The following is a 23,280-nucleotide window of genomic DNA, read 5'->3' on the forward strand; positions in this document are numbered from 1 at the left end:
GCCTTGAGAAAATCTTATCATTATACATTTACTTTGGCTAATATTGCAGTTTATAGGTTGAAATCAGACGAAAATCCTGCTGCTTTTTCTTTAAGGTTTTATTGTGATCATGATGTATTTTGATTTATGATCAGACGGGGAGATTGTTAGATTAAGGTGTTTTTCATATACTTTCAACTCATATAAATCCCTCCCCCACAAGAATGTATACCATTCTCACCACCTTCATTAACACACAAATGGTCAGCAAGACCCTCCCTGTCTGCTGACATTCACATCTTTTCATATATAGGTAGACCCCCACACCCAGAATGCACCCGACTGACACTGTGAACCAGACCACAGACACACCCATTATGCTAAGTTGTGTATTCTATTGACTATAACTGAAATGTAACTAGTATGCTGAGTGTGTTGTGTTGAAGAAAGAATTCAGCAGAGAGACACCGACCGCTACGAGTGGTGAGAGAACGGAGCAAGGAGAATTGGGGAGACATCGCTGCCTGTGAAGACAAGGCCAACCAAAAGAGTTAAGGGACTTATAATGTTCAGTGTTATATTTTTTTAAGTTTGTTTGTTCTGGTCCTATGAATGAAATGACACATACTTGGAATTTGTGATACTGCCGCCGTTTTCTCTGTTTGTTTTTCAGAACAACAGTCCCAGGAGCAGCAGGAGGGGAACTGGAACTCAGGAACCAGTGACCTGATGCAACGACCAAGCCATCACCGTTGTCCAGATTCATCTCACCTGTTGGACAGAAGTGACGACACAACATTCAAAGACTTGACACATCAGAAACTGATGGACCAGCGATGCATATAGTCGCCACTCACAGCTTGCGGAACGCATGGGTCGCTGTGCAAAAGCAGGACCGTGAAATAATTTTACCCAAACAAATTAATGGGATTTTCGCTTTCACCTGTGAGATAAGGGACATGGCATGTTGGTTACAAGAGACACCAAATCTTGAATATTGATACCACTACACTATAGGAACATGTTTTCTGTTTTAAACCTTTTTATCACTACACTATGGGAACACGTGTCTGTTGACATTTTGTAATAATGTTGGATTGTTTGATCACTATGTCTGATTATGTTTGTTATGGTTTTGTAAGGTTTTATTGTGATCATGATGTATTTTGATTTATGATCAGACAGGGAGATTGTTAGATTAAGGTGTTTTTCATATACTTTCAACTCATATGAGTTCCTCCCCCACAAGAATGTATAACATTCTCACCACCTTCATTAACGCACAAATGGTCAGCAAGACCCTCCCTGTCTGCTGACATTCACACCTTTTCATATATAGGTAGACCCCATACCCAGCATGCACCCAACTTACACTGTGAACTAGACCAAAGACACACCCATTATGCTAAGTTGTGTATTCTATTGACTATAACTGAAATGTAACTAGTATGCTGAGTGTGTTGTGTTGAAGAAGGAATTCAGCGTTGAGACACCGACCGCTACGAGTGGTGAGAGAACGGAGCAAGGAGAATTGAGGAGACATTGCGGCCTGTGAAGACAAGGCCAACCAGAAGACAAACTTCACTATGGATCTTACCTCCTTATCTCTCCTCTCTCTCCATCATAGTGTGTTGTGTGTGCTTGAGGTCTGTAACGTACAAAAAAATCCACATCAGACAGACATTTCATCGAGTTCTACGCTAGAATCCTCCAGGCCGTAAGGCTTTTGAACCAGCCACACTGACCCACTGATCAATCGTCATCCCCATGTCCATTCTGCTCCTCCACTCATACAACTACACTTACCGCTTACTCACTACATATATTTGATATGTATATTTTCATTTAATATTCCTCACTCCTAAACACGGTAAACTGCTGCTAGCCCTTACTTTGTTATATGTTATTTTTAATCTTGTGCTCGTCTACTGTGTAGATGTTACATGCCAGGTTACCAGAATTTCACTGCTCTGATGACGCTGAGCCATTCGGTGCATGTGATAAATAAAACACTTTGACTTTTGAATTTGACTAAAGTATGTAGTATTGTTCTTACAGTACTTTTGTGCAGAGCTTCAGGACCACCAGGTGGGACTACCACAATTCAGTGAGTCTATCAGAGTTAGAATGGGGAGCATTCCGATGCAGCAGCTCTACCTGGGTAAGAGGTGGGTAAGGTCATGGAAATGCTGAAGTGGATGGATGTTTCCTCCATTGGGGAAGGGAACTGATGGAACACATGACATGGTCAAAGCAGAGGTGAGTAGAGAAGAAGGGTCAGGAGACGGACCCGGATCCCTCATGGAGAAGTGGGATTTAGATGATCAGATTATAATAATAATAATTCATTTTATTTTTAACGCACTTTTCATTCACAGGAATCTCAGAGTGCCTACATATTAGAAAGTAAGTATAATAATACAATAAAATAAAAAATATGGTCGTCGTGGGACTACAATGAACATGCCAAGGTCGAGTGCTAGCCTGCCTCGCAAGCAGGGCGGCCGTGAAGGAGATTGTGGACGCAACCTCTGGTTTCCGACATATTCATGGAGATTCGAAGACATCAGTGGATTTTGAGAAGATGTTTTTGGGGGATTTTCATGTTTTACACAACACTACATTCAGAGACTTGGTATATCAGAAACTGGTGATCAGAGATGCATGGTTGCCAGTCACAGCTCACGGAAGGCAAGTGTCACTGCACGATGCAGGGCAGTAAGATAATTTTACCCTAGATAAGAGAAAAGGGATTTTCGCTCTTACCTGTGAGTTCAGGGACATGGCATCTCGGGTGTCAGGAACACTAGAACTTGGACATTAATACTGCTACATACAAGGACATTTATATACATTGACACTGCATCAAACGCACAACACTGCATTCATGACAGGATCTTCATTGTATTGTATTCTGTATGTTTCTGTAAACATTATTGTGTCAGCATCTAGGATTGTTTTATTGGGTTTGGTTAGTAATATTTAGTTAGATGAAGTGCATTGGATGTTTAAGATAAGGTTTGTTGATTGGGAATTTAATTGAGTTTATAATACTGTATAGTATATTAGTAATGTGCATTTTCATATGAGTAAGAAGGGATTTATCAGATAACCCATTGCATTAGTTTAAGGTTTAAATGTGGCTTAGATTCAGACATAGTTTAGTGACAGTTAAGATTTCAAATAAGAGTGTGTGACCCCAGTTGCCCCAAGGGAAAATGGGTGGGGTATAAGTATCTTATCTAGGGTACAGTATAAGCCTTCTGATTTGATTGGGGTCTGATGGGAGGTCAGGTTTAATTGGCTGGAATGGTCAACCAACCAGGTTGAAAAGGTGAAAAAAAAGTGGGAATTGATGGACAGATTAATCGGAAGAAGAAAGGAAAGAAGAGTGACTGGCTATGGATGAAGACAAAATGAAGAGGGTAAAGATAGAAATGAGCGAAAAAAATTAACTGAAGCAGAGAGATGGAGTGTAAGAGTAGACTGAGAGGGATAGATAGAGAGATGGGGAGAAAAACTAGTAGGCTACTACAGTTAAATTGAGAGGGACAGAGAGAGGAGCCTTGGCGCAGGTGTCTGAAGCACAGGTGCAAGGTCTTATTACCCTGTTATGATGTCTGAATTAATCACAGAAATTAGTGTAACATGAGTGCAATGAAAACATCATTTGAGCACTCAGGACAACGAATGTAAACGTTTATTTGATTATTCACGTTCAACTTTACAAATAGTAAAAAAAAAACATTAGTTTGTATCTCTGGGGGAGGGTGGACAGTCCGTCACCTTAGCATGAGCCCACAGCTCCAGTAGACGCTGGCTGCAATGTGGTGGTGACAGCTGCTGGGTTTGGTTCCATTAGTCCCCCAAATTAGCATTTCTATTACTATGGAAACAACCACTTAGAACAGGAACACATCAATATGTATTCAGTTCCATCAGTATGGTCTGCATCAGTATTGACTACAGAAAAACCTGACCGAAGTACCATTACTGTTGGGAGAAAGTCAAGTCTCCTAAATAGGCACCATTTTGTCTTTTGCAGTAAACTTTAAATCATTCACAGGTTCAGCTTCAGGAGGGCACAGACGTGCCTTGTGAAAAACAGCAGCAGTGCTAAGGACAGGTGTGGCTGTCCGTGTTGCCATGACATTGAAATTTCAATTTGGTCTTATAAAAACATAACATGTTAAAACAAAAACATAAAACAGTAAAAACCTAGGGCTCTAGTTTAAGGCCTCCATCCTGACAGCAAAAGCAGCAAAACCAAAATACAAACTGCAGTCTGGTGCACCCATAATGCAAAGTGATGGCGACAGATTTTACATTCGGGGTCGGCTTTGTGTGTTCCTGGCCTCTTCAGAGATTCACACCTTTAAAGTTTAAAAACAGTTTTACGGTCACATATTTAGTTATCTGCTGAAATACAATCACAGCATTGGCTTTCAAATTACATTCCACAACTTGAATTCTCGAAACCACACCGAAACAATGCGTTAGTTGAGACTTCAGTCATCAGGCAGTCTAGAGTACAGCTGCTGAAATGCAATCACATCCATTCAACCTCATCTTTTTAAGCCTCAATAGGTTGGCTTACAGATTACATTTACATGTAAATAAGATGCACTAATATTACGGACACAAGAATAAACAAGACAGAGACTACACTAAACACACAAACAACGTCAAACTAAACAAAACACAATAGTGCAACTTACTGTGTGTGTGTGGTCTGCAGGATGTGAATGGTCCATTTGAGTAAGAGGAAAGATGACATGAGCTGAGTTAAGAGAGAAGAACAAAAAAACACATTAATAAGCTTGTGTCTTTATCAATATTCTCGACAATGGCAATCATGATAACAGTAGACCTTAATCATAACTTCATAATAATTAAATAATAAGAAACATGAACATTTCTTACCTTGTTGAGCTGTTATTGTCCTCTCCCCTCTATTAAATACCACAGCTCCAAATGTAGCAGCTAGGACTGCAACCCCAACTATGATACCAGCTACAATGACACCAGCTAAAATGGCACCAGTGTGTGGTCTTTGACCACAATCAGTGTCATAAGAAGATGATCCTTCTCTTAGGACAACAAGTCCAATCAACTCACACCTACAGAGATCACATAAATAGTTCCATTTTAGATACACAAGTAAATAACTTGTATCATTTCAAGTGATTGAACGTACCGTGTGTGTGGTCTGCAGTATGTGAATGATCCATCTGAGTATGTGTCTCCTATACAGTCACCACACACAGTATCTGTAGATGCTGTACCTGTGAGAGAAAGGTTATTACATTGCCTTGTTATGATTCTCAATACTGTCAGTCATATGTAACTAAATGAAGGTCTTGAAATACATTTTTTAAGCCTCCACATGCTGAAGACTCATCGTAGTTACGTAGTTTCAGTGGCTTACATATCACTGTAACGTGTTCCCTTTCTTGTTTCCTGCATAAGTGGGTGTGTGTGTGTGTCACCTACTCTTTAAACTTTATCATTCTGTCTCTATAGGGTAATTAGAGGATTGTCTAACCTGTCTGGTTGATGTACTGCCCTGGTGAGCACTTTGTGTGTTCCACAGCTCCTCGGCAGCCATCTTTGATTGGGTCAGTACAGTAGTGACCTTCCAGAGGCTCACAGAGTGTGTCTGAAGTGGAGCTGCACGCCCTCTTCACTCTTAGACCTGCACCTGAGTAAAATACACACAAATATTAACCCCTGTCATAATGGTAGGAATGAGTAAATAAATGAGTGACGGGATGACATTTTGGTGATTGATGATAAACAGGACTTACTTGAATCACAGACTGAACATGAGAAACATCTGAGGAGTCCGCTAGGTTTATCAGTGAAGGAGGAGGGCGGGCAAGGCAGGCATGTGGTACTTCTATCCTCAGTGCAGTGGCGCTTCACATAATGACCTTAAACACACACCACACGGTTCAGGCGCTTTTCATTTTTATTTCAATTATTATTATTATTTTTTTCATTTCTTCAATTATTCATTTCATGTAACATTAGATTGTAACACACGTGCAGTTTATAGTCTGGAAAATACGTCACTGTACCACTTTGTTTCAGATGTGTAACTTACCAGGGCTACACATTGGGCAGCACTCCTGTCCGGTGTCATATTCCGCTCGACCACATTCCCTTGTCTTGACGACACTGAAAGCATGCAGCAGCAAAAGGCAACACCAGGCCACTGGATTCAGAATCCTGACATCATAGACAAAGTGGGGATGCAATGTCATTAGGGTTACCAGATTTGAGTTTGTGAAAAAGAGGACACTTCTTTGGGGTTGGAGTGTGTGGTGTTGTTGGATGGATGGGTAGTGTATAGCATGTGGCACCATGACCATGTGAATGCATACAAATGCCACAAATTAAATACTATACAGTGAAGGTACCAGGATTTAAGATTTAGGGCCTGATTTACTAACAGGATTGCGCCCATTTCTGGCGTAAAATAGCGGTCGTAAACATAAAACGGTATTTACTAAGGGGGCGCATTTGAGTAGAGACGCATATTAACGCTTTGAGGGTGTGTACCTGCCAACAGGTGGGATGGCACGGAGACGTGGGTGGTAACGTAGGCGTGAAGCGCACTTTAATGGGAGGAGTGCGCCTAATGATGTCTTGCGTGGTATTTACTAAACTGCCTGGCAAGCGCACGTCTCTGATTTGCGCGCTACTGTAATTCTCCGCCTCATAAAAGCACGTCTTAACCAGGAAGCGCATTTCCATTGAGTCTGAAAACGTTGATATGGCAGCAGTGATAAGAGCAAGGCGAAGAAATAAGACAGAGACAGCGCACAGAAATAATTTTTTCAACTCGTATAACACATTTTCAGTTAAGCGAACCATAAATCATTAGACGGTACAGGTTAACCAGCCACACAATACTTCAATTACTGGACCAGATCAGAGACGAAATCGAACCCTCCACCCTGCGATCACATTCCATTCCATCAGTTGTTAAACTCAGGACAACATTACAAATATTGGCATCGGATCATTTCAAACAGTTATAGCATCAGCAGTTGGTATATCTCAGCCTTCACTCAGCCAAATATTCACCCAGGTGCTCGATGCATTGCTACGGTGCACTGGTCAATATATATTCCCCCACTACGATAGCTGAAAATAAACTTTCCGAACGTAATTGGAGCCATTGATCGTACCCACATGCAAACAGTCCCACCTTCAGTCCACGAACACGTTTACCGAAACAGAAAGCACGCATATTCAATGAATGTCCAGGTCATATGTGATGCCAACATGACCATTACAGTACTTACGTGGTAGTGGTCTGTCCATGATAGTAGTATCTTCCGGAATAGTGCCATCTATCCATGATTGAGCAACGGTGATTTTGGAGAAGCCTGGCTACTTGGGAAATGTATTTGTTTCAGTGGGGATGTATTGTAGTGAACCCATGTCCCTTGTAGAACGTATTAATCTCGCCATGTACACATCTATATTGTTATAATAGACAGTTTATGCATTAATGCCACCAATAGCATATTATTTACAGGCAATTTCTCCCGTCTTTTAACTGTGCGCTAAATAATGATTGCCCAGCACTGATCTGGCTTGATAAATATCACGGAAAATGCGGGGAAACACCGTGCGTTAATGTGCGCCTTGCAAAGGCGCAGATTAAGCTGCGTTCGCAAATCAATGTTAGTAAATCAGGCCCTTTAAAGGGCGGAGTAAGCACACATTGCCCAGTGCAGATGTGGTTTGATCAATACCAGGGAAAATGCGCAAAAACACTGTGCGTTAATGTGCGATCGCAGATTAAGCATCGCTCGCATGTTAGTAAATCAGGCCCTTAGAGTTAATGAGTATATGCCAGTCAATAATTCAATGTGTCTCATTCCTAGTTGTAATGGTTAGTTTTATTTGGAGATGTGTGAAATGTAAAACTTCTCATGTGTATTCTGGACCTGGCCTACATGAGGAGTGAGATAGCGCTCAACTTCCTCCCCAGCCAGATTCTTGTAGGTTCCTCAGCCTCATGCATAGATTTTGAGTTCTTTGATCATGGCTAGAGTTCTGAAACCCCTGTGCTCTGTGTGAGCAAATGGGTGACAGACTCCATGACTCCCAGGTAAAAATTAGCATTAAGGGATGGAGCTCTGGGGTGACACCCCTTGCTTTTGCCAACAGGATAAAAACCTGTATTGTTCCAAAAGCTGACAGAATGAGATTTAGGAGAAGCTGTTTGAGTGAACCCTGTCTCTCTTTCTCCCTTGGCTGACCACCATTGTATCAAGATTTAACCTGTTTCTGACTGACCAAATCCAAGTCTGGCACTCATAATATATGGTATAAAACGTATTACTAACAGTATGATAATTTATTCATTGACCCTTAAGAACACTAATGGCAGAAACAATACTGCCTCAATGGGCTTTTGGCCTAAGCAATAGTGGCCAGTATAAGCCTAATTTGTACTGAACTTTTCCACTGAATCTTTAAATAGTTTTAATCTTACTAATTGCAAATGTAAAAACAAAAAAATCTTTCTGTGGCATTTAGTTCAGTGCTTCTGTGTTTTTTTTTTTAATGTACTTTCAGGAGATAACGCAAGTGTAAATCCTTTCTTCTCAATATTTGTCAATATATTAAAACAATAATGCCTAACCCTAACCCTAGAAAATTTAAAAGTTGGCCATTACGGTCTTTTTAGTCCTCCTGATGTGGCTGGGCTGGGCATATTTTTCAGAAGATTGAGTCTTTCCCAGTTGACGATTACTCATCAAGCAGGCATGAAAGTTCTTGCAGGTCAGGTGCTTGAAATTGTACTGATGATCGTATTTGGAGGAAAATTATCAAGTGAAACGCATACAATACAGCAATCTTTCTTTACAATTAGACGCATATCAGCCGTAACACTTAACACATTCGCCTGCTCGTCCGCTCTCACCACACACCGAGTCACCTGGGACACACACACACACACACACACACACACACACACACACACACACACACACACACTTGTCATCTGAAGTCTTTTTCTTCCATGAAACTGTGTAAACTCCATGTTCACCTTCTTACAACAAGCATGATTGGTTCAAAGGATGTTACATTACGTAAAGCATTTTATAGATGTATGTGTAAAGGGGCTATAAACATGCGTAATTGCTGCCCCCTGCAGGTTACCTAATTTCGACAAAATGACCAGGGCACTGAATCAAGTCTCACACAAAGGTTTATAGTCCAGGCAAAATAGCGTTTTACAACAGACTAATTGTAAAAGAATTTGATTCAGCATAGATCATTTCTTTGAGGTATCCAGAACAACATAAGAAACCCTAGTTGAGGAAATAATGTTTAATTCTCATCAATCTGAGATGGGTGCTAATAATGCATGGTAAAAATACACCTCGAAAATGTATTTTTTCCCTTTACTCCTATCAAAATGAAACTTTACACAATGAAATAACCCATGAAAAGTAACATTTTTTGTACTACAAGTTTCTTTTGAAATGAATTTGAATATGCACATGAGCTCCACACGTATTGAATATGTCCATAGGCAGAAACACCATTCATATGTATGACAAATACATCGGCCCAATCTTCACCCAATCATCCTACTGCCAATGGGAGATGTCAATGTTGCTTTTAGACTGGCCTCTAACCTGAAAACTGCCTTGCTTGGTAGTACCTGCCAGGGGTATGGTGTTTCTTCCTATGCAATTTAGGACATATTCAAAGAGCGTGACGCTCATGTGCATATTCAAATTCATTTCAAAAGAAACTTGTATTACAAAAAAAGTTACTTTTTATGTATACTTTTACTATGTAAAATTGTATTGTGGTAGGATTAAAGGAAAAAAAATTAAGCCTATTTAGGTGTATTTTGGGGATATTCGATTAGTCTATAGCTAGTGTATACAAAATATTTTACTTTTTATGGGTACTGTCATTGTGTAAAGTTTTATTTTGATAGGAGTAAATGGAAAAAAAATACATTTTGAGGTGTATTTTTGCAAATTAAAACATATTTCCTTAATTAGGATTTCTAAGGACTTTTAGTATGTTGTTCTGGACACCTCATAGAAATTATCTATGCTGAAATTTTTTTTTTTTACAATGAATTCTCATTTTGGCTCCAAATGGGCTATTTTGCTTTGCTTAACTATTAGGGAAAAGCAAAGATTTGTATTTCTCTTTAAATTGTATTTTCTAAAAGCACATTGGGGAGGGAGCAGTTCATTTCATCCCAATCATAGATTCAGTGATAAAATACACATCAAGAGCCAGAAGGCACACACAGCAACCCGTAAGCACAGCACATCAGGCAAAGGTACTGTAAGTATATCCCCTCCTATTCCTCTGTACAGACAAGGCACTTTGCACAGAATAGCTTACTCTTCTCCCGCTCACACATGCACACGCACTCACACACACAAAGAAACCGTCTCGCAGACAAGCCAGTGTAGAGTCTAGATCCTTGCGGTTTACAACGAACGGCATTTTGAAGTGTCACAAAATTCGATGTCATGTCATTATTGAGCGCACATCGTACAGAGTGAGTGAAAGTGAGTATAATTATTTTTAAGACTCAAAAAGAGCACATGTCAGTGCAGAAGAAGACGCCTGGTCATCCCTATGCTATGTTTTACGGTCTATATACAGAGACGATATACACGTACATGAACATAATGAAATGTGGGATCTCTCAAGCAGTTATTTACCTGTCATGGGTGTTATCTTGTCGATTTCCCAAACCCCTGTTCATTCTCTCATAGAGAGAATCTCGTAGATTGTATTTGCGAAAGTAAAGTGCCCTACACACCATTCATCGTTGGAGGTTTCGCGGGTAAAAGTGGCCGTGGCCAATCAGAATAAGTTTCACTTTCAGCTTCTGTTCTCATCACGTTACTGGGGTATAGTCCAGGCAAAATAGCGTTTTACGACAGACTAATTGTAATAGAATTTTTTTCAGCATAGATCATTTCTATGAGGTGTCCAGAACAACATACTAAAAGTCCTAAGAAATCCAAGTTGAGGAAATATGTTTAATTCTCATCAAGCTGAGATGTGTGCTAATAATGCATGGTAAAAATATGCCTCAAAATTTACATTTTTTCCTTTACTCCTATCAAAATGAAACTTTACACAATGAAAGTACCCATGAAAAGTAACATTTTTTGTATTACAAGTTTCTTTTGAAATTAATTTGAATATGCACATGAGCTCCACACTTATTGAATATGTCCATAGGCAGAAACACCATTCATATGTATGACAAATACATCGGTCAAATCTTCATCCTATCATCCTACTGCCAATGGGAGATGGCAATGTTGCTTTTAGACTGGCCTCTAACCTGAAAACTGCCTGGCTTGGTAGTACCTGCCAGGGGTATGGTGTTTCTGACTATGCAATCAGGACATATTCAATAAGTGTGACGCTCATGTGCATATTCAAATTAATTTCAAAAGAAACTTGTAATACAAAAAAAGTTACTTTTTATGTATACTTTTACTATGTAAAGTTTTACTGTGGTAGGAGTAAAGGAAAAAATTAAGCCCATTGGGTGTATTTTGGGCATATTCGATTAGTGTATAGCTCATTTGCATATTCAAATTCATTTTCAAAGAAACCTGTAATACAAAAAATGTAAATGTTCATGGGTACTTTCATTGTGTAAAGTTTTATTTTGATAGGAGTAAAGGAAAAAAAAAATTTTTTGAGGTGTATTTTTGCCATGCATTATTAGCACACATCTCAGATTGATGAGAATTAAACATATTTCCTCAACTTGGATTTCTTAGGACTTTTAGTATGTTGTTCTGGACACCTCATAGAAATGATCTATGCTGAAAAAAATTCTATTACAATTAATTCCATTTTTGGCTCCAAAATGGGCTATTTTGCCTGGACTAGTAAGTTGCTGCATGTTCATCAGACAGACAAGATCAGTGGTGTAGTAGTCCAGGGTATACGCAGGTATACGGAGTATACCCACATATTTTGCAGTCAGCATTGCGTATACCCACTTATTTTTTTTCTTGCCCCTGTTGCCATTGTGCTTGCACTAAGGGGGTTCAGGCTCTGGGCAATGTAAAGCGCATAGAGGCAATTGTATTGTTATGGGGCTATATAAATAAAATTGAATTGAATTGAAAACAGGATGTTTATCCTGTGCTGTATGGGCTGCTTAAAAAAAATACCCATACATCTGCAGAAATGGTTGTTGACACAAATATATGACACCACAGGATAGAGAAGAACAATGGGCGAAGACTGGAGCAAACAGGTGGTTAATTGTTTTGTGAAGTGCAACCCAAGTCGAACCCACCATGGTATGCTGAGCTGTGTGTTTAGTAGGCTAGTTTGGGCCAACCATACTAGGACTGCTCTGAGAACGATTCCTCTGTCGAGAACGCCACCCTCGGCCGTGATTAAAGATGGAACATGGGCTCACAGCTACGTGTTTGACTGGTCTTTAGGACATGTTACCACAACAGCATAATGGAAGTTGACGAGTTCAGACATGCCTGCACTCATGCTGCCTGTAGCCCACAACTGCTGAACACAACAACATGACTGCCCAGTCATCAAATGTTAGCAGCTGTCATGAGTCGAAAAGCTGTTGACGAGCATCAAGGGCAGGTCAGAAGGCTGGAGGGGGACAAAGTAGGTGGTTGATATTATGAAAAGAACAAAACCTCTTTTTAAGGCTGAATCAAGGACAGGGAAGGGACAAAGCTCTCACGGTGGAAAACACCTACAGGAAGTGACACAAAGAGCTCACATTGTAGCAGGACAATAGCTGCGTTTACATCTGCCTTTTTCGTAAGCCGCTCTGACTGAATCGTCTTCGCGAGGAGGTATGAAAAATTCTAAGAGAAGCGGCTCTTGTTGGTAAGCTGTTACATGGACCGAAATTTAAGCCGCTTACCTTGCCTTGGGCATACGCAAAGACAACAGAGATGTGCTCCCACCTTCTTTGTTTACTACCAACAACAACGTGGATCCGCATCGGGCACAGGCAGCTTCCGACACCGTTTGCTGCGTCGAAATCATTCATATTTGACACGCTCAGATGTGCCGAGACGTTTTGCAATCTGCAGCTCGTTTACTGTTAGTTGACGAGCCTACCGACGACACGAGTTCAGAGTTCACGCCTTATGTTAACAAAGACATAAACAGACATGAAATATCCACCTAATGTTATCAAGAACTTGCATCCCCGACTGACATATCATTAACTCTTTTCAGTGATCTTGTTGTCACTGAACGATGGCAACTTTTAAAATCTAGATATCTGCTGTTGTTTTATGGCTGATATGATGAGCACTTGTCAGTATTAGGGTTGTCACTAATACATAACAAATGGCATTCATATTAGTATTAGCTCGTCAAGCGAAAAGTGTCCGATAAAAGTTTACCTTCGTCGGACTGGCAAAGAGACCCGGGTGGTGGAATAGCCAGCTAGCTAAGCATAACTGATCAAATGGTAATGCTACATAGCTAGATATGCTCACTGTCGGTTTACATTGTTAACTCCACCAAAATACTCATGTCACTGGCTTTAATTTGAGAATGGCATGTTAGGTGTACATTTAATATCAGTACATTTGTTTAATTACTGCTGATATTTACATTTACGGTCTGTAGCCTGGTGGTCTACTGCCACGTAGGCAAGCATGCGCATAACACTCCCTATACGAGGCTTACCTGTCACCTCTAGCTACATGTTACCTCGGCCTTGTTTAAGCGGCTTACCGATCGGCGTAGACTACCTCTCTCGATCGGCTCAGACATCGGTAAATATAAGCGGCAACATGAGGTTACATGAGGCAATTATAAGAGCTATAAGCGGCTTATATTGACACATGTATACTGGTCTAATAATACACCTGTACACAAAATCGTTCACACACCTGTAAACCACATCAATCACACACCTGTAAACCCAAATCAGTGGAGACAAGAATGAAGGGCTTTATCTCTCACAAAGATGGTTTATGGTGGTTAACAATGAGTTGCAGTGCAGAAATCAGCTGTGAGTTACTTTAAGTTACCTGGCACCTGAAATACACATGGCTTAATTTAGAAATGAATGTATTATTAGCATGAATGGGGAAAGGGAAGGTGGATTGTAAGCTGCATTTCCTGCTGCCAGGGAAGCAGCTGCAGAGAGAGTGTGTGTGAGACAGAGAGACCTACCCTTTTGCCCTGGATGAGAAAAGTGCCCCTTCTTCTGGAGGCAAATTTTGTCTTCATTCATCAATATTTATGAATAAAAATAACATGTCCACGGCGCTCACAAGCCCCGGCCGCGCCCCTCCCTCCTCCTCCTCCTCCATATGCACTTTGGCTCCAGGCCAAACGGCTACAGCCTTCTTCTTTTTTTGGTTGCACAGCTTTGTGAACGCCATCTTTACGTCAGGTTGACCCAAAGTTGATGTGGAAGTCATGGTGATGTTGGTGATTCTAGTTGTGATAGTTGCGATGATCCATCTGCCGTGTGTGGGGTCTCTCCTGCCTGTGGTCGAGTTGAATATCTTATAGGCCAGGAATGCTGCCCTATGTGTGGTCCTGGTAAGTAGCAGTAGTAACATGGTACATGACATGCTCCTTCATTAGAGCTTTCTTCATGTTGAACCAATAAGAAACCTACGTTTGATTAAAGTATGAACTACTTATTGACTCATTAAAGGTTATTATGCACAGAAACACTGCACTGAATTCACCAGTACAACATGTGTTCCATGCACATCATCTACCTACACTGATGCACCCAATGGTCTGGTGTCCTGTATATCCTGCACAGTTTGTGACTCGAAGTCAATTAATGACTTGAATAACCGTAGTTATTATGCTGATGGCGAGTAGCCTACTTTTTTATCACTCCTTTACTGGTTGATTTTAACCATATTTCTGTCTTGTCAACATATTCTCTTCATAACTCTTTGAGGTCTTTCCTTCCGGCAGGAGGCTGTGGTCCAAAACCTCACTCCACAAAATCAGCTTCTTCTCGGCTGCAGTTGGCCTGATTAACAAGGCCCGGGACCCCCACCTGACTTTGACTCTTATCGCGCACACACACCTCAAGTCTGTGTTACGTTAACACACACTACATTGCACAATGCACATTCACTTTTGCACTCCTGTCTTGCATTTTGGATTTGACTTTCTACTTAACTTTTTATATTTGTATCTTACATATTGTGTTTAATATGTAGTTATTTTCTTATGTGTAGTACTTATTGTGTTTTTATGTTTTATGTTCACTGTATGCACCTATACACCAGAGCAAATTCCAGGTAGGTGTTAACCTACTTGGCAATAAATACTATTATGATTCTGCTATTACAATCAAAGGATATAGATACACATGGTTTGTAGGCCTTACTGTGGTATCACATTGTTTGCTTCTATTTCCTGGTCCTTGGAGGTGAGAGTTTGTTGTTCCACACACTGAATAAACCAAGACTTGGTGTTACGACACTGGCAGGTTTAGGCCCCGCCCTTTGAGTGTCATGCCTGTTCTCTCTCCCTGCTTTTCTCCACCTCTCTGTCTCTGCAGTAGGTGATTGAGGACAGGTGTGTTCCTGATCAGCTGGGCATGTGATTGAGGACAGGTGTGTTCCTGATTAGCTGGGCAATAAAAGCCATGCCAGCCGGCAGTCAAGGCTGCTCTGGTCCTCCAGGCATTTTGGCTCTTTGGTCGATCGTTGGAATTTGGGTTCGCTGTTGTTAGTTTGGTGTTTGGTTCTGCTTGTCATTTGAAAGTTGTATCTCCGTTGTCTTTTCGTTTGTTAATCCCTAAACGGACTTCGCACAACACTTTGGTTTGCTCTTCACAATACTGAATTGCACCACACTTTTGTATTCCTTTTACTTTGAAGTAACCTTTATCCTTTTAGTAAATGATTAATTCTTATAAAACCAGCGTGGCCTCCCCTTTATGTTCGTGCCGTGAGCCTGGTACCTAATACTTGGTTTTATCCTCTTTTATTCAACACTACAAACATTGTCAACTGTTAATCCCCCCTATGCTCTCCTTCTAAACTAAGTTTAATAAAAACATCATTAGAGCACAGGATATTGATTGTACAATGTTTATTTGATTGTTCACGTTCAACTTACAAATATTAAAAAGGAAAGCATTAAAAGCACAAAACCCATTTGTATAAAGATATTATGTAATTCTAGTTATCCTTAAGTGTGGCACAATCCTACTAAAATCTCTGAAAAATAAACCCTGTTCTTTCACAGTCAATGTGTCAATAAAGTTGTCTCTAGGTGCTAAGCGACAGGGGCAAGGAAAAACTCCTATATATTTGCTACATGTATGCATGTGTATGAAATAATCTGCGATATTTCCGATTCTTTCCCCTTCTGACCCCCCACCTTTTCTATCTCTACCTCTCTATATGAGCCGAGGTTCAGTTTAAGGTCTCTTCCTCTTCCTTGCCCCTGTGGTCTCTGAGCTTGCTCCGTGGGGGTATAAAAATACATTCTACATATAAAAGTGAGAAAAGCCAAAAAAGTGCAAAACAGTAAAGAATGTCAATGTCTATAAATAGCTTAACATCGTCCGCAGGTTTAGCTTTAAGGAGGGTGCAGACATGAGTGGTGAAGAAGTATGCCAACATTAAAATTTCAATTTGGTCTAAAAACATAACATCATAACACAAACACATACAATGGTGCAAACGTGAGCTCTGGTTAGAGGTGCAAGGTAGGCGTGTAAGGAAGTGTAACAGTATGGGGTCTACTATGATATGAAAGGTGTACACATGCAATAACCCCCCAATCAACAAAACTGGGCTACATACGCTGTTATGTTGTACCGTGAAGGAGGGCCTTTGCGGATCCCGCCATATTGCCTACTGTTAAATCTACTACCCAAAGGTATCTCCCTATCTGTTTCTGAAATTGATGTCTACTAACATAAATGTCCTCTCTCCTCATGAGTCTACCTCAGTCTGCCCTCCCCTGCCCTTCTCATCTCACTTTATTCCATCCCACTGCCCATCCTTTTATACTGGCTACACTAGCCCCTTGGACAGTTTTTCCTTTTTACTATTTATATCACTTTGCACTATCCTCACACACACAAGCATAGGAATCTTTGCACTATCCACACATGCATTTGCACTCCTTTCCACTACTTTCAACACTGTCACAAGTAATGCACGCTGTTATATAGGGCCATATCTATCCTGTACCTGTAAACACCCCACTCCCTGTGTACATGTTCTCCCTATGTGTATTGTGTGTATTGTGTTTATTGTGATTCATGTATGTATGTTTGTGAGTTAAGTGTAAGCTACTGGATGACCTTAATTTCCCTCGGGATCAATAAAGCATCCATCTATCTATCTATCTATGGGACGCTGCTGTAGTCTCTCCACCTGGTCTACAGGGGCGTAGCCAGGACATCCTGACAGAAAAAGTAGCTAAACTAAAACACAAACTGAAGTCAGGGGTACCCATAATAGAAAGTGGTGATGACAGATTTCACAGTGGGTGTCGGCTGTGTGTGTTGCTGGCCTCCTCAAAAATAGTCCCAGAGATTCACACCTTTAAAGTTTAAAAACACAGTTTAATTCTCAAAACCACACAGAAACAATGCGATAGTTGACACTTCAGTTATCAGGTATTATAAAACAATTGGGTTCTAGCAAGTTATGTATCTGTTTCTGATTGGACGAGAGACGTTCCATGAGTTGGAATATCCCAGGACATCCCAACTAGGACTTTTCACTAATAATAAACCACTCCGTGATGAAACATTCTATAGCACGTTGATGATAGCCGTTAATTCAAAGTTCTTACAATTCCAAACCAAGGCCTCTGACCTCGTGGCTACGGCCGAACACCACCTGTGGGAAATATCCCTTACCTACCCCACTCGCACTCGTACTATATTGCTTAATTCTAAAATTGATTGTTCAAATCCTTGATTGTGATTGGCTAAAAGCCGTTGTAAAATCCAGCATTACCTTACAATTTGACCTGATAACATTCCATATGCTTTGCGTCGTGCCTAACAACTCCCCTTACCTGTTCTAAAATCAGAGCAAACCACGGCCTCTTGGGGCTTATTGCTTAATTAGAGTACAGCTGCTGAAATGAAATCCCTCACCTTTTTATACCTCAATAGGTTGGCTTACAAATTACATTAAAATGTAAAAAAGATGCAGTAATATAACTGACAAGTTACACTGTGAATACACAACATAGAGACTAGACAAAACACACAATTAACAACTTCAAAGAAAACACAACACAATAGTGCAAACTTACTGTGTCTGTGCGGTCTGCAGGATGTGAGTGATCCATTTGAGTAAGAAGGAAGATTTGATGAGATGAGTTAAGAAAGAAGAACAAAAAACACATTCAAAAGCTTGTGTCTTTATCAATATTCTCGACAATGCCAATCAGGATAACAGTAGGCCTTAATAATAACAATAATTTAATAATAAGAAACTTACCTTGTTGATCTGTTCCTTTTGTCTTCCTTCCAATATATATTAATGCCACCGCCCTACATGTAGCAGCTAGGACTGCAACACCAGCTATGATAGCAGCTACAATGGCACCAATGTGTTGTCTTTGTCTTGGACCACAATCATTGTCATAACAAGATGATCCTTCTCTTAGCACAACAAGTCCAATCAACTCACACCTACAGAGATTACATAAATAGTTACATTTTAGATACACAATTAAATAACTTAGTGTATTATCCTTGCTAACTTGGAACATTCCAGTTGAATGAACATACCGTGTGTATGGTCTGCAGGATGTGAATGATCCATCCGAGTATGTGTCGCCTACACAGTCACCACACACAGTATCTGTGGATGCTGTACCTGTGTGAGAAGTTATTATATTGCGTTGTTATGATACTCAATACTGAAACTAAAGGAAGGTCTTGACATTTTTTCAGCCTCCACAAGCATAAGACCCATCGTAGTTACGGTCACAGCTTTTGTGCCCATAACCAAACAGTGGCATAGACTGATATGTACTGCATGTAGACAGTCACAGCTACAGCCTGTGGTCGGCCATTTTGCATGTCCGCTTATAGGCCTGTTCCATGAAAATTAAGTGACATTTGGCCACAATAAGTAACTGTGACTACTGACTACCAGACCTGGTAAAGATGGTCAACACTGGTTTATAAAATCACTTGATCTCTCCCCCCCCCCCCCCCCCCCCCACAGAGCACCTACACCTTGTCGAATCGCCCAGCAGACCCTTATTTGGTCTCCAGTCAAAATGGCCAATGTCTGTTGATAGAATGCAGGCTGCGAGGCTCGCGTAAGGGCTTACGTAAAAAATGACGCAAGTCTAGAAAAAGGGGCCGACGCACGCAAGACGTAAGAAGTCGCGCAAGGGTCGCTCAAGGGGCTTGCGCGGCCTCTTGCGCTTGCGCTTACGCTTACGTAAGGAAGCATGAATCAGCCTTTACGCGAGCCTCGCAGCCTGCATTCTATCAACGAATGATACGAGATGAGGTTACTAAAATATTCTGCATGTCTACTCAGTTTTACAGTGCTTCCCAAGTAAAGGTTTGAAAAGAACTTCAAGCTTCAGACTTTCTGTTAGGGAACCTGTTATCTATCTGCAGAGCAAATGTCAGGCTCATACAAAAACATTAACGTGAATTACTTGATGCTAAAACCTAGCGCGGTGTCTATAGGATTTTCCATATACGTTAGCATTAAGCTAACGTATTTTCTACCACAGTTAAGGCCGAATTATGCTCTGTTTTAGACGTAACGCCTAAGCACGTAATTTACACAAGGAACTTGTTTTAGACAAGTTTTGATTTAAGGTTCGTTTTAGACGCAGAGCGTGTTGCAAGGCTTGTGTTGCGTGTTGCAAAGCAAATTGACGCCAGAACTGTAGATTTATTTTGAGTTAAGTAAGCCTATTTATTGCAGCAGGACAAAGGAACAAAACTTACCGGAGCATGAAAGTGTAGTGGGCGAAAGGCTTGATGTTATGAATACATGTGTTACACAAAATACAAATGTTGGCAATTCAGTACCAGTGGCGAAAAAGACATGACGCAAAAGTTCGTTTATTGACATCTTTTAATGACTGCGACAGGCTTTAAAACGATGTGTTTATGAGTTACATTATTTAAGATGAGGTGGTAAACGGTGAGAGAATCTCATCATGTTGTCAATGCTTGTAACTACAATGGTGCTGGCCACAAGGTAACGGCAGGTTACTGTTAACTTTTGTATATGAGCAGACCGGGCTCATTCTATCAAAATCGCGGGTGCAATTGATTGATTCACGTCAATATGAACTCAATGAATGATACCACCATGACTCACAAGTGGTGGAAAATGAATATGAAAGTATTTGTTCGTGAATTAGCACATTTTCTCCTAACAATCGCGGGTGAGAATGGGATATTCTCTAAGGTAACGGCAGGTTACTGTTAACTTTTGTATATGAGCAGACCGGGCTCATTCTATCAATCTCGCTGGTGCAATTGATGATTCACGTCAATATGAACTCAATGAAAGATATCACCATGACTCACAAGTGGCGGAAAATGAATATGAAAGTACCTATTTGTTCGTGAATAACCACATTCTCTCCAAACAATCGCGGATGAGAATGGGATATTCTCTCCATAAATTCGCGGTAATTTAAGCATTCTATAAGTGTTTAAAGAGGATTTGTAAAGGAGTTCATGTCTTTGGACCTCTTCTGTTATGTTTGTTCCTAATCCATAAGAAAAGGCTTGTGAGACGGTCTGCAGGGTATTCATGATTTTAAAAAATGTCTGGGTCTAAAAAAGGCTGTAGTATGCTATTAACCCGGAAACGTGAGACTCTGTGAAAGGTTGTGGTAGCCGGCCAATCACAGCCTTTGCGAGCTGTGTAGGGCCGTAGTGTTTTAGTCGCATAGTCAGGAATTTTGGGCGACGCACTTAAGCACGTAAGGGGGGATATTTTACCCCGCAAGGGGGGGTTATGTATCTTAAGGCGGCTGCATGCTACAGCGTTGGGGGTTAACGGTTGCGCAAAATTTACTCGGTGCAGTTCATGCTCCCAAAGGTTGCGCGTGTTGTCATGAGCCTGCCATTTGCCTGGCAGATAGAAAGCTGTTTCCCTAACAGAAAGTCTGAAGCTTGAAGTTCTTTTCAAACCTTTGCTTGGGTAGCACTGTTAAACTGAGCAGACATGCAGACTACATTTGAGTCATCTCATCACGTAACATTCGTTTTCTAAAAACAATCACATAGTATTGCATGTTTTACTGTGGTAGAAAATACGTTAGCTTAATGCTAACGTATATGGCAAATCCTATAGACACCGCGCTAGGTATTAGCATCAAGTAATTCACGTTAATGTTTTTGTATGAGCCTGACATTTGCTCTGCAGATAGATAACAGGTTCCCTAACAGAAAGTCTGAAGCTTGAAGTTATTTTCAAACCTTTACTTGGGAAGCACTGTAAAACTGAGTAGACATGCAGAATATTTAAGTAACCTCATCTCGTATCATTCGTTGATAGAATGCAGGCTGCGAGGCTCGCGTAAGGGCTTACGTAAAAAATGACGCAAGTCTAGAAAAAGGGGCCGACGCACGCAAGACGTAAGAAGTCGCGCAAGGGTCACGCAAGGGGCTTGCGCGGCCTCTTGCGCTTGCGCTTACGCTTACGTAAGGAAGCATGAATCAGCCTTTACGTGCTTACGCGTTACGTCTAAAACAGAGCATAATTCGGCCTTTAAACATGCAATACTATGTGATTGTTTTTAGAAAACGAATGTTACGTGATGAGATTACTCAAATGTAGTCTGCATGTCTGCTCAGTTTAACAGTGCTACCCAAACAAAGGTTTGAAAAGAACTTCAAGCTTCAGACTTTCTGTTAGGGAAACAGCTTTCTATCTGCCAGGCAAATGGCAGGCTCATGACAACACGCGCAACCTTTGGGAGCATGAACTGCACCGAGTAAATTTTGCGCAACCGTTAACCCCCAACGCTGTAGCAAGCAGGCGCCTTTAAGGCGATAGATAACAGGTTCCCTAACAGAAAGTCTGAAGCTTGAAGTTCTTTTCAAACCTTTACTTGGGAAGCACTGTAAAACTGAGTAGACATGCAGAATATTTTAGTAACCTCATCTCGTATCATTCGTTGATAGAATGCAGGCTGCGAGGCTCGCGTAAGGGCTTACGTAAAAAATGACGCAAGTCTAGAAAAAGGGGCCGACGCACGCAAGACGTAAGAAGTCGCGCAAGGGTCGCGCAAGGGGCTTGCGCGGCCTCTTGCGCTTGCGCTTACGCTTACGTAAGGAAGCATGAATCAGCCTTTAGTGATTCTCATGTAACATCGCTTGAACCAATCATGCTTGTTGTTAGAAGGTGAACATGGAGTTAACGCATTTTTCTGGAAGAAAAACACTTTAAAAAAAATGCATTATTGCTACGGCCACGGCGTTAACCAAGTCTCAAATGTAAACGGCAGATGAGCAACAATTAGGAATGCGACGGATAAACAGCACTCACCAACGTCCCGGCGCGGCAGTGGCCATACACGTCCAAAAGCGCAATAGCCAGGTAACTAAAACCCGTGAGATAATGAAGAGGCCTATCAGTGGGGTGTTGTACATGGGAGAGCAAGAAGTGGCATTTCGTTGGCATGATTAATCAGCTCGTAGTCTGAACAGGGGTCATTCCATTGAGCTTTCAAAATGCTAGATAATAGATCGGTTAGCACAATTAAAAAAAATTGTTTGTGTATATGGGTTTAGAGGGAGAAAGGGATTATTGTTGCCCTGTTCCTAATGAAAACACAACTACACGACGTCCTGGCACGGCAGCCTTTGTTTTTGAGCTAAGGTGTATCTCATGTCCCTGGCCCTCCGCTTCACCACAAGAAAACCGGGGAATCCCCAATAGCAATTCATTGATGAAACAGTGTTGCGACGTCTATACCATGGGGAGCCCCCATCGTTCCGCACTCAGAACACCCGCTTACATATGACTCAAATCTAGATCCTTTATAAATACATTTGCCTGGACTTGACATATGACTCAATCTAGATCGTTGCAGGTTACAACGAACGACATTTTGAAGTATCACAAAATTATATGTAGTTTAATTATCGGTCTACAGAAAAGACATACACGTAGCCTACATTTTAATGAAAATAGTCAAATGCGGGATCTCTTTATTTACCTGTCATGGGTGTTATCTGGTCGATTTCCCATAACCCAGTTCATTCTCTCATAGAGAGAATCTCGTACATTTTCTTTGTGAAAGTATAGTGCA

At 40.9% G+C, this 23,280-nt stretch overlaps 1 protein-coding gene across 1 annotated transcript; it reads right to left on the bottom strand.

Annotated features, from left to right (window-relative positions):
* Positions 1-432: 432 nt before the first annotated feature.
* Positions 433-14,402, bottom strand: LOC308361075 (tumor necrosis factor receptor superfamily member 5-like; the record flags this gene model as incomplete). The annotated part of the gene is made up of 8 exons (XM_080833320.1): positions 433-453; positions 608-750; positions 4,903-5,099; positions 5,177-5,264; positions 5,525-5,680; positions 5,787-5,912; positions 6,086-6,210; positions 14,275-14,402. The coding sequence occupies 8 exons, from the start codon at positions 14,400-14,402 to the stop codon at positions 433-435; spliced, it is 984 nt and encodes a 327-aa protein (XP_080689446.1).
* Between the last annotated feature and the right edge of the window lie 8,878 nt (positions 14,403-23,280).

The sequence above is a fragment of the Sprattus sprattus genome, assembly GCF_963457725.1.
Source record: "Sprattus sprattus genome assembly, chromosome: 2".
Classification (NCBI taxonomy): domain Eukaryota; kingdom Metazoa; phylum Chordata; class Actinopteri; order Clupeiformes; family Clupeidae; genus Sprattus; species Sprattus sprattus.